This window comes from Lynx rufus, unplaced genomic scaffold, assembly GCF_022079265.1.
Source record: "Lynx rufus isolate CCGP_SWC_20201006 ecotype Redwood Valley unplaced genomic scaffold, mLynRuf1.p SCAF_9, whole genome shotgun sequence".
Classification (NCBI taxonomy): Eukaryota; Metazoa; Chordata; class Mammalia; order Carnivora; family Felidae; genus Lynx; species Lynx rufus.
The window spans coordinates 72369030-72381147 of record NW_025814897.1 but is presented as its reverse complement, the minus strand read 5'-3'; the positions used below and the strand labels follow the sequence as shown (position 1 = coordinate 72381147).

At 39.7% G+C, this 12118-nt stretch overlaps 1 protein-coding gene across 9 annotated transcripts in view; it reads left to right on the top strand.

The window, feature by feature from the left end:
• The window catches only part of SOX6 (SRY-box transcription factor 6), a 373444-nt gene that overhangs the window by 349622 nt on the left and 11704 nt on the right, over positions 1–12118 (top strand). For 5 of the 9 annotated variants that reach the window (XM_047070866.1, XM_047070862.1, XM_047070865.1 and 2 more), the window contains 2 exons: positions 3594–3827; positions 6497–6713. In XM_047070866.1, coding sequence (XP_046926822.1) covers positions 3594–3827; positions 6497–6713 — 451 coding nt within the window. The remainder of the gene's footprint in view (positions 1–3593; positions 3828–6496; positions 6714–12118) is intronic. The other 4 variants (XM_047070868.1, XM_047070864.1, XM_047070869.1 and 1 more) reach the window with 1 other exon arrangement.

Here is a 12118-nt window from a genome sequence, read left to right as displayed (position 1 = left end):
GTTAAGTTTCTCAGGATCCACATAAGAGTGAAACCATATGGTATCTGTCTTTCTCTGTATGGCTTATTTCACTTAGCATCACACTCTCCAGTTCCATCCACGTTGCTACAAAAGGCCATATTTCATTTTTTCTCATTGCCACGTAGTATTCCATTGTGTATATAAACCACAATTTCTTTATCCATTCATCAGTTGATGGACATTTAGGCTCTTTCCATAATTTGGCTATTGTTGAGAGTGCTGCTATGAACATTGGGGTACAAGTGCCCCTATGCATCAGTACTCCTGTATCCCTTGGGTAGATTCCTAGCAGTGCTATTGCTGGGTCATAGGGTAGGTCTATTTTTAATTTTCTGAGGAACCTCCACACTGCTTTCCAGAGCGGCTGCACCAATTTGCATTCCCACCAACAGTGCAAGAGGGTTCCCGTTTCAAGGAGCACTTTCTAAATATTCTTTTGATTTTGTGCCCTCTTAATACTTTCTTAAAATTCTGACTCTGATCACATATCAGTCCAGTATAAAAGTGGTTTCAAACCTTGGTCTCCCTGGATAAGTCTCTACTCAAATCTTGGTTCATTGCTATAACATTCCTAATTTAGCTCATTCATCTCTATGTCCTCATTCATTTTTACTTGACTTTCCTTGGAAGAGAGGAGAGGAGGCAAGATAAAAGAGATGCATTTTCTATTTTCTATCTCTTAATTCACATTTTTATACTTTGTACTATGCTTGAATTTCTCAATTTATGGGAGCATTTATGGTGAGTCCTAGATATCTGCTCTGTAAATTAATTCAATGTCATGTAGACAACATGCACTATGGGAGAAAGGGGCAAGGTGGATGTAGGGTAGTTGGTGGGGTGAGACCTGAGCTCTGTTCCTTGAAAGGAGAATAGGAAGTGTTTGTTAAGACTGAGGTACAGAATGAGAGGGAGAGAGATTGGGCATATGTATGGCATGTCTGAGAGAATCAACTGGTATGGAGTAGAGGATCTACTAAGAGCCGAGTCTGAAAAGCCACCATGATTTCCATCAGTCCATAGGAGAGTAAAACTTGCCATTCACAATGAAATACATCTTTTAAATGAACAAATAAATGGAAGCTGACTATTTGGTTTTGCTAGAGGTAGAGAGAAAGCTATGACGGTAAAAGCAAATCTCAAATGTTAATCACCTGTGGCATAGTAGTTACCTTAGAATACTATTGAAATGTTTTTGCCTCTGACATTCTCCATAAGCCTGTCTCCTTTTATGTGCATGCATGCAAGTATATAAATTGCTGAATCCATGTCAGTTGTAAAGTAATGGCACTGAGGGCATCATAAATTACCATGGTGATCCTCAGGAGAAGACACTGTCGTATCTGAATGAGTGTTTCACTTCCAGAGTAATGTATGCCTTCATCTGGCCCAGCAGTCAGCATATTGCCCTGTGTTGATGGATATTGTCAGCTGGAAGCTACACTACATTTCACTGCACAATAAACATGGCTGTCAAACCCATATAAAGTGAAATCAATTTATCCTGTATGGTCAGTGCATTTTAAATGAAATTAATGTACTGTGGGTATGGTGGCAAAAAGGTAGCAGATTAGTTATGCATCTTGGGATCCGAGATGTTTCATGTAAGGGATCATTCTGTCTAGTAGGCCTAAAAGAAGGGCTGTTTATAAAATATATTATTTTTGCATGGTCTTTGCAAAGTGGCCCCTCTGCCCTCTTTCATGTTTAGAAAAGAATTGATAATATTAGCCAGTCGGGGCCCCTTTATCCTGTCTTTTGTTTGCTATAAATGATGATCATATTTGTCAAATAATAGTGCACTTTAATGTTCTAATTTATTACTAGCTCTGACACAAACAAATTTCTACTTAATCAAGGTATCTAGAAATAGAGTAGAAGGGCCAGAGATTGATTGGGTCATGTTGTTCCTGTATAATCACTCCACTGAGCTGAAAGGCTTTACTTTTTCCAGAAAGTGGAAATGTTGGTTTTAATGTGTATTTTGCTTCTAAACTTTTGGGAGTTGGCTTTCCTGTTTATGCAGCAGAAAACCTGGCTGAGGCCACCGGTCGAACCACTTTACGTTTAACTATAGAAATTTTCAATCTATAGGGGGTATGTCGTAGATGCCACATTGCAAAGCGTATATCAGTATGTGACACTAGCAGCGTTCTTGAAAACAAGCAAGAGCTGTGTCCATTCATTTATTCACTCATTTACTCATTCACTAATTTAACATATTTTACTAATTCAATCTCTATATGCCAAGTGCTTCACCAGAGCCTAGGGAGACAGCAGTTGAAGGAGAGCCAGTTCCTGCCTTATTGTCAAAGAACTTTCAATCTAGCATGTTACTAGCGAGAGTCATCTCTTCAGAAACTATAAAATATCAGAGGTTTAGATAGAGTTTCATAGGGGAATGTTAAAGGACTACCCTTAAACAGCAGACAACTGTATCAGGACCCTTGAAATAAATGCCTTTGAGTCTACTAGTTTGCATATAAGTTGAAAACCAATCTTTTACTTAATAAATATTTATTGAATATCTACAATGTGGGAAATCCTGGGGATACAAGAATGAGTAAAACAGAAACACCAACTTTAGGGGTTTCATATTCCTTTGGATGGAGTGGAAAGATTAGAGAGAGATAGTTACATAAACAAGTAATTTCATGTAGCATAAAAGAAAAAGGAACGAACGCAGCCTGGGGAACGTCATTGTGAATGCTGTTCCAATGGCTTGAGTTACCCTTCCCGTCTGCCTCCCCCTATTCACGCGATAATTTTTATTCATCCTCCACAAGAGAGCTTACCCATCACCTTTCCTAAGAGGCATTTGCTGACTGTCTTGTCTGATGCCCTTCTGGTACCCTGTATACTGCAGTATTACAGCATTTATCACACACTATTATAACTGCCTGGGGCCCGTTTGATCTGTGCGCTCTGATCTGTGCGCTCCTTAAACGCAGGGATTGTTTTTATTTACCTTTGCATCCCTAACCGCTGCCATAATGCCTAACTCATAGTAATTGCTCAATTAATATTTTCTATTGAATTTACTAATTCATGAAGCACACCACACGTGACTGGGTCTTGAAGGATGAGTGGGACTTAGTGGGACCTAGTGAAGGAGTAGAAAGGGCTTCCAGGCAGCGAGAGGAGTGCCGGAGAGGGCATAATATTGTGAAAGAGAATTCTATTTGAGGTAAAGAGATAGTTTGAAGTGGCTGCGGTTTTTGGCAAATGAGGCTAAAATGATAGGTGAGAGCCTGCTTTTGAAGGGAAGACTCGCATCAGGAAAGGTTACCATAAAATAATGCCAGTCATTGCACAATCACCACCTGCAAGTGCCTGTAGTAAAAATGTACTAGGTGCATAAAACATACAAAATTAATTCTGCCCAGTGTGTCTTTGAGGCCTCCATCAGAAGGGCCTATAGAATTGTCATTTGAAACCGTCTTCTTCCAAGAGGTCACTTGAAACGAAGAGAAGGGCGTAGGGAAAACAGCTGAACCAGGCGGCAAGCTGTGTTACCTTACTCAGATAATAACGTTTGCACCCATCTTGTTCTTCCTGCCCTGACATTACAGGAAGTAAAGCAATGAATGGCTCTGCAGCTAAACTACAGCAGTATTATTGTTGGCCAACAGGAGGCGCCACTGTGGCTGAAGCACGAGTCTACAGGGATGCCCGCAGCCGGGCCAGCAGCGAGCCACACATCAAGCGACCAATGAATGCTTTCATGGTTTGGGCGAAGGATGAGAGGAGGAAAATCCTTCAGGCCTTCCCCGACATGCATAACTCCAACATTAGCAAAATCTTAGGTGAGTGCAGTCGCTGATGCTGACCTCCTACCCTGCGAGTGCCCCCCAGAGTGGAAAAGAGGGGCATAACTTGACACCTAAGGGAGACTGTGGTTTGCAGAGGTTAGACGTAGCTCAGCAAGCTGCCACGAGAGACTTCGTCACCATCTCTGTGTCCCCCACCCTTCAGTGTGGCATTTAGGTTTAGGGGTTATATATCCACGAGGTGCCAGGGAAGGACTGACTAAAAAACTTATTTTAGAGACAAAACTATTTATAGTGTGTTAATACTGTGAATTTGGCAACTGTGAAAGGTACTGCTAAACCGGATTCGTGGAGACAAGCCTTATCTCCTTTTCTTATTCAGTCTTCTTAAATCCCTAAGTTACTCCGAAACCTTGGAAACATTCACAGATCCTACAGTTTTCTGCTTTACTGTTCTTGGGTTCATATATCCTTCTGAAAGGACTCGTCAGGAACTAGGGTGAGCCCCAAAACAGTGTGAAATTCATGGAGTGTTGAACAGTGCCTCTAATGATAACTTCAAAACTTGTAAAATGAAACTACATTTACTTTAATAAGATATGACGAGTTCAAATTTCATAGCAGTGAGTTGAACACATAGACCACAGGGCAGAGGCCCGTTTTGTGGTAAATTGCCAGAGTGATTCTCCCGTTTCTCAGGATTAAACTCAAACCTCGTTCTATTAGTGTAAAGCTTGCTAGTGCAGATTATACAGTTTGGAATTATTGTGTTCAACATATTGAACATATTTTATTCAACATGTAGCATTACAGTCAACATGTTTCCTCTTTAAAAAGAAAAAACACAGAAGGCACTGTTCTATTTAAGCTGTCATGATGTGACAAAATCTCAAAGGGAGCCGTTTAAGAAGCTGAAAAACATTACAGACTTAAACTGTGGTTTTCATTTTTTAAATGTTTTGTTCAAAAGCAATAAATATTTAACCTTAGTAAATATCAGTGATCTGGACATACACAAATACACGTTTTGTCACTGTATAAATAATTTAACTTGATTCTGAGACATTGTGAGGCAGTAACCTCTAAGAAAATTTAAAACACACATAAGATCAAATAGTGGTGAAATGTTAAAAAGTAAGTTTTTCCCTTTTATTCCTTGAGATATTTGAATTTCAAGATGGATGCCAAATGTCACTACAATGAGGTAGGGTTTTATTTTTAGAGTTTCTGAGATATACACAGGGATAGTATTATTCTTTTGAATTTAAGTACCTTTGAAACCAAAAGGTTCCTGATGGACATGTTAATTTTGTTTTTCTAATTAATAGACATTTAAAAGAAAATCAGTTTCTCTGTCCTTGAATTTGAGACCTAAATTTGAAATTTTCTTTTCTTCTTCTTCTTCTTCCCCTCCTCCTCCTCCTCCTTCTTCTTCTTCTTCTTCTTCTTCTTCTTCTTCTTCTTCTTCTTCTTCTTTTTTTGCCATTTTAGTAGCAGCATGAGTAAGCTCTCAGATGGGCATAGAAACTCTCTGTTTCCATCTTGGCAGCTGTAGGGAATCTATATTCTTGGTGTGCATCCTGTGAAAAAAAATATTAAGAATATAGTAAGTGTATTCATTAAAATATAAACTTTGAAGCACAAGCATTTCAAGAGTGCCAAGAATCCTCTGTTAACTGGGGCTTTAAGCTACTGGGAGTCAGCAGAACACGGAGAAGTCTGACTGTGTAGACTTTCTACACAACTTTTGCACAACAATCAGGGAAGAACAGGGATGGATGTGCTATTAAAGCAGACCAGGATACTGCTGGCTACAGAGAAGATTTGTACGACTTTCCATTTGTTTATGTATGAAAAATCTCCACTGAAGATTAGCTAACATCCAGTCAGCACAGCTGTTACCGCTTTATTCACCAGCGACACACAAAAATGCAATTTGATACATGTAAAAAAACACATCCCTTCTTCGTCAAGTGTTTAGGTAATTCTTTATAAACAATATTAGAGAAGTGAATACTTTTCCTTCTTCCTCTATAAACCACATTAAAAATTTTTGTGCTGTCATTGGTACAGCTCTGAATGAACATTTGTAGTACTTGAAAATGGTATATATCATTCCAACTGTACCTTCCGGTTCGAAAGCTAGAACTTAAGTAGAGTTTAGGCTTTTTAATTACCCTAGGCCAGGGGAGACAGTGCGCACACTGGGTTTTTATATATGGAAGGATACCAACATCTGCCGACACCTTCTCAGTAAGTAGCTTCCCTAAAGATGCCTGGACAAGTTGACAGACGTTTGAATCTCTGAAAGCGGGAGAGCTTTTTCTGAGAATCCTGTCAGCCTTGAGAGTATGCTTTGGAAGTTTCAGTTTTTCACCCTTTGAGAGAGATAGACGACCAATAGATGGGGGAAGGACATTGGTGTAGGAGGCGATCTTTAAGCAGCAGAGACATGTTTTAAAATAATATACTTTTTGTAGCACCAGCTTTAAGTCATTGAAAGAAATAATGTAATAAATGTTGCCATATACAAAATTATTCTTTGCTCTATGGTCTATACAAGACTGCTGGGGAGGCTCAGTGGGATGCGGTGGTAGGAGCTACCCAGAGCCAGAGGTGAGTAAAGGGGTGGGAAGGTATACCCAGTAGTTTCCATGAATATGTTGCCTTGACCACTTGGGTACTTAACGGCTGTTTTTGTTTAGGGTCTCGCTGGAAATCCATGTCCAACCAAGAGAAGCAACCTTACTATGAAGAGCAGGCCCGGCTAAGCAAGATCCACCTAGAGAAGTACCCGAACTATAAATACAAACCTCGACCGAAACGCACCTGCATTGTTGATGGCAAAAAGCTCCGGATCGGGGAATATAAGCAACTGATGAGGTCTCGGAGACAGGAGATGAGGCAGTTCTTTACCGTGGGGTGAGTGTTCCTGAATGTGGCCACCTGGGCTTTCCCCTCCCACTGGGAAACCACAGGATGGCTACTGGCAGTGTGTTTGGGAAGGAGATTGGGGAAGGAAGGAGATCAAGACCTATCCAGGGACTAGGCTGTGGTGATCTCTGCAGTCTCTCTCTCTCTCTCTCTCTCTCTCTCTCTCTCTCTCTCACACACACACACACACACACACACACACACACACACACACACAAACACACACGCACGCGCGCACGGTCTTACAGCCTGGCTCCTGCTCAACAGCTCAAAACAAACCTGGTCGCCCCTCTCCTTGTCTCGCAAACTAATCTTAGATGTTCAGTGCCCACACACAATGTTTCTGGTAGTTTATTTAAGCAGACATATGGGGAGAAAAAATAAAAACCAACCTTAAGAAATCCCCAGAAGCTTTCCAGCTTCTCTGGGTGGTGCTTCTGACTCTAATCACAATAGTCTGCTTTTGTTGTGGGATCTACCACAAGATAATTGGCCTTGACATTGGTTAGAGGACCTCATTTTTGGCGTAAGATCCAGAACTCCTGTTGCAGTAAATTATTCTGTGGTGGAAGCAATAACAATGTGGATTTTCTTGCTTAAATCAGAAACTAGACATGTTTTTGATATCTTCAAGTCTGATTTCATGTCATTTTGTTTAAAAATTAGGTAATAGATTTCTGGTATAAATTTCGAGTTGGCTGACTGGCTGTCTGCATTTAAAAGAGGCCCTTTGTAACCACAGCCATGGGGATAAGCGGGGATGCAGACGCCTGTAGGTTCCAGCACACCCAGACCTAGAGGCACAGGGGTGATAAACCAGAGGACCTTGCTGGAGGCACTGGCCTGAGGCGGCTGCAATCAGCTTGGGAAGATACTTGGGACCGGGCTTGAGAGAGAGAAATGGAGTTAGAGGCAGCTGGGCTCACTGTTAGCTGGAAGGAGCCATGAGGAGCTATGCCACACGCCAGGGCACATGGGACAGCCTCATCTGGAGTTGAGAGATGTGCCTCAGAGGAAAAGTAAAGACCTGCTTAGTTTTAAAGACACTTAAAACAACAACCTCATGGAACAAAAAGTTGGTTTCAGAAGCATGTATTTAAAGTATAAAATTAATTTGGAATAGTAAATAGAATACAAAAAAAAAAAAAAAACACGCCAATGAAAGCGGTCTGGGCCATGAATCTGTGCCATACATGAGAGTGCTCTAGAGAGGAGCACTGGAGTTTGACCACCGAGGTTCAAACACTGGGCCACCTGCCCGGGGAAGTTATTGAACTTCTCTGAGCCTCTGTTTCCTCATGTGTGAAATGAAATGAATAGTGGTACTGATGTCGTACAATTGTTGAGAGGATTCAATGAGGCAGTGTTTTTGAAAGTTCTTTTATGGTGCTTGGTACAATATCAGTAAAGGTGATATTTTACCACTATCATCACTATTAAATACAGATTTACTATCACAATAAAACTATATTTTATTTCATACCATATAGTCAACTTCTTTACTCTGTGGCAGAACTTTTGCAAGGTAAGGGAGGCTTAAGCCACTTTGTTATTTGAGAATCTCAATCTCTTAACAGATGATGACATATGCCAAAGTAGGTTTATCAAATTCTTCTGTATGGTAAATGTTTGTGTTTTTAAAAATAATACTTTTAACATCAGTAATACAATGCAATGTAAGTAGGCTATTTACTGGCTATTTAGATGATTTATAAAAAATACCAATCCATAGTGCACTTTGGGAAGTAGGGTCACATGAAACAAAATACAAATTTATTTTAACTCTGTGATAAATGTCTCCTTTTAATCCTGTCTCTGAGACCATATGCAATCTCTTTTGAGCAGAGAATCAAAAGTTTAAGTTTGAGAACCTTTGTGATCCCCTCTGTTTGTTCCAGTCATGTCCCTATGTATCGAGCGATACGTAATGGGTGTCTCTTGCCATAGTCTGGAAGGCTGTCAAAGGTACCATTTTAGGTCCCTGATAATTATTTGAAAATATGAGCTGTAGCAACTCTATTTAATTTATTTCCCCTTACCAAAGGGTACATTGAAGTGGCTCTGGATCAAAATAATTCAACACACAGCAATGCATGTAAAATAAAAAAAAAAAAAAACTGAAACAACTCAACAGCATCTACCGTTTATTGAAGATCTACTGCACACTAGACACTTTAGGTATATAAATCACATAATCCTCTAAATAAGGTAAAGAAAAGGTTCTGTGGCTGCCAAAAGGTCAGAGAGAGCAAGGGTTTAAATCTAGGTCTCTGCCTCCATCATGCCTAATGACTGAGGGATTGTCCTCAAAATACGTTTCTATTTTGTGCCCTATTCTGGCACAGTTATGAGTTTGGCTGTGCTATTTGAAAAAAGAGTGCCTACAACCCTTGGTTGTGGTGTATGATGGCATTAGAGGAGCTCTGAAATTTAGAGACTGAGGATTCTGTTTCCAGTAGTGCAGTGGGTCCTTTATGGAAGGACCCTTTAAGACTATAGAATGAAGCTACGGATGTGCAGGCAGTGACCAGAATGTCTTATTCTTTAATTTTCAGTGCTGACTATTTTCCTCTGCCCAGCTTTGGTAATACTTGCAATGTGAAGCCAGGTATTATTTCTACTTAAGGATTCATATTCTCTTTTAAGTAGTTGTATTTGATAGATTATTAACTCCCTGGGGTTCATCTTTGGAAATTCGTCTTCATTAGATGTGAGGTTATTACAAGAGGGAAAAGAAACAAGAAATTCAAAGATTGCTATCGACTTCTTGAGAGAATGGGGGTAAGATCAATTTTTATAGCTGATTTTGAAAAGACATGCATAACTTTTGAGCCAACAAAATTGCGTATATTGCTCAACATTGTCATGCATTTTACTGACAATACAACTAAAAATTCAGTGAGTTAGATTTTTTTTTTACTCAGCTTTTATGAAATAAATTTATCAATAATATGAAGTGGAGTAAGGTTAGCTCTTGCCTTAGATTTAACCCCTTCGATTGACAGGTTAAGTATTAGAACTTTTAATCCTTTTGATGAGCACTATTAATGTTGAAATGATATTAATTAGGGTACATGTAGCTACAACATTGTCTTTTCCCAAAGAATTATGGCCAGATGCATTTCCATTTATTTGAAGTTTATTCAATAATTTACCTGTGAACTAATAGAGAATTATGCAGATACTATAAAATTTGGGGCTACTTTTTGAGTAATAATGATAACTTTTTGAATACTTACCATATACTGTATACTGTGATGAGTGATTCATAAAGATTATTGCGAATACAACAAATAATTACAAGACAAGCAGTATCATCCTCTCTACGTGGTTGAAAAACAACAATGTTCAGAGATGTTAAATAATTTGTCCAAGGCCACACAGCCAAGTAAATTGCACAGCTGAGATGTAAACCAGGCTTATGTGAGTGCAAATGTGAAACATATGTCCTTTTCACCATTACACATACCTCTCAATTAGAGCCTACAAATTGTTCAGAGGCTGTGTAGTATAGTGGTTAAGAACGTCAATTCTGGAACCAGACTGTTCTGGTTCAAATACTAGATCTGCTTATTCCTGGCTCTAGGGACTTATACATAGCAATCTTTATTCCTCTGAAGTCTCCACTTGCCCTTGGGAAACTTATTTAAACTCTCTGTACCTCGATTCCCTCATAAATAGAGTGGAGATGACAATAATACCTATAATACTGGGCCTTTCTGAAGATTGAATAGCTTAATATATCTAAAGTGCTTGCTTAAGGGGCACCTGGGTGGCGCAGTCGGTTAAGCGTCCGACTTCAGCCAGGTCACGATCTCGCGGTCCGTGAGTTCGAGCCCCGCGTCGGGCTCTGGGCTGATGGCTCAGAGCCTGGAGCCTGTTTCCGATGCTGTGTCTCCCTCTCTCTCTGCCCCTCCCCCGTTCATGCTCTGTCTCTCTCTGTCCCAAAAATAAATAAACGTTGAAAAAAAAATAAAGTGCTTGCTTAAAACAATGTCTGGCACATAGGAAGCCCTGACTTAGGATAAATATTATTATTATTATTATTCTAGAAAAGTAATGCTACGTGCCAAGTATATATTTCATATTATAAAGAATTATATTCTAGTGACTTATGCTGTAAGTGATTTGAACATTTGCCATTTGATCTTAATCCTTAAGAAGTTGAATCAAACCTGTACGATACTTATAAACATAATTGATTAGCATAGGCTAGCCATACTCTTTTCAGTATGGAACTCTGTAGAGAAAGCTGGATTAGGATCTCTGATAGGCAGCATAAAAAGATTGCTATCGGGGCGCCTGGGTGGCGCAGTCGGTTAAGCGTCCGATTTCAGCCAGGTCACGATCTCGCGATCCGTGAGTTTGAGCCCCGCGTCAGGCTCTGGGCTGATGGCTCAGAGCCTGGAGCCTGTTTCCGATTCTGTGTCTCCCTCTCTCTCTGCCCCTCCCCCGTTCATGCTCTGTCTCTCTCTGTCCCAAAAATAAATAAACGTTGAAAAAAAAAATTAAAAAAAAAAAAAAAGATTGCTATCATTTCCATTTCTTACTCTAGTATCAACTACAGAGATGTAGAACATGTAGGCTTATCTCTTCATGAAACAGACCTCATTGTCTTCATTTGTAGATGCTGTAAAAGTCTGAAAGATCAGCAAACAAGGGGGATTTGCCAAATTAATATGTAGGTTTTCGTGGGGTTTTGTTTTGGTTTTGGCTTTTGCGATTGGTGAAGCTAAACTGTACTCCACAAATATTCTTGTGATTTGGAAGCCATGTACTAATGCTGTACTCTATCAGGGTCAGCTTTATTCTTTACTTGGGCTGGGAAGAGGGGTTCTTAGCTTGTCTCTGCTCATATCAGCTGCATGTATACACTTTTACAAACATCTACAACTTTTGTTTTGATGTGCACATTCATTATTTGTAAAGCCCAATACTTGCCAGCTATTCCTGTTTGTGAAATCTGCAGTGTTTGAATTTTGACTTTGCAATTGATCTGTAAAGGAAGGAAAAATGCTTTTTAGGAAAGTAATTTCCGATAGACAAAGCTTGAGCCTGCTGGCTGGATTTTCCATTTTGTAATTGATTGGTCCGTCAATTGGTGAGGGCTTATTTGAAACCAGTGATGTGCCCAGCACTGTACTAAATTAATACAGTACATGAGGCATTAATTCTGTACACAGTGAGCTTTCAGAGAGTGCTGTGGTTAGAGAAACCAGACACATACACAAACATATTAGCAAATAAGAGTTTGTTACACACACACACACACACACACACACACACACATACACACACACAGGGAATGCATTGCATAGTGCTGCACACAATGTATAGTGAAGTACTAATTTTGATTTTATGGAGCAGAGCAAGTAAAGGTCAGAAGAGAAGAG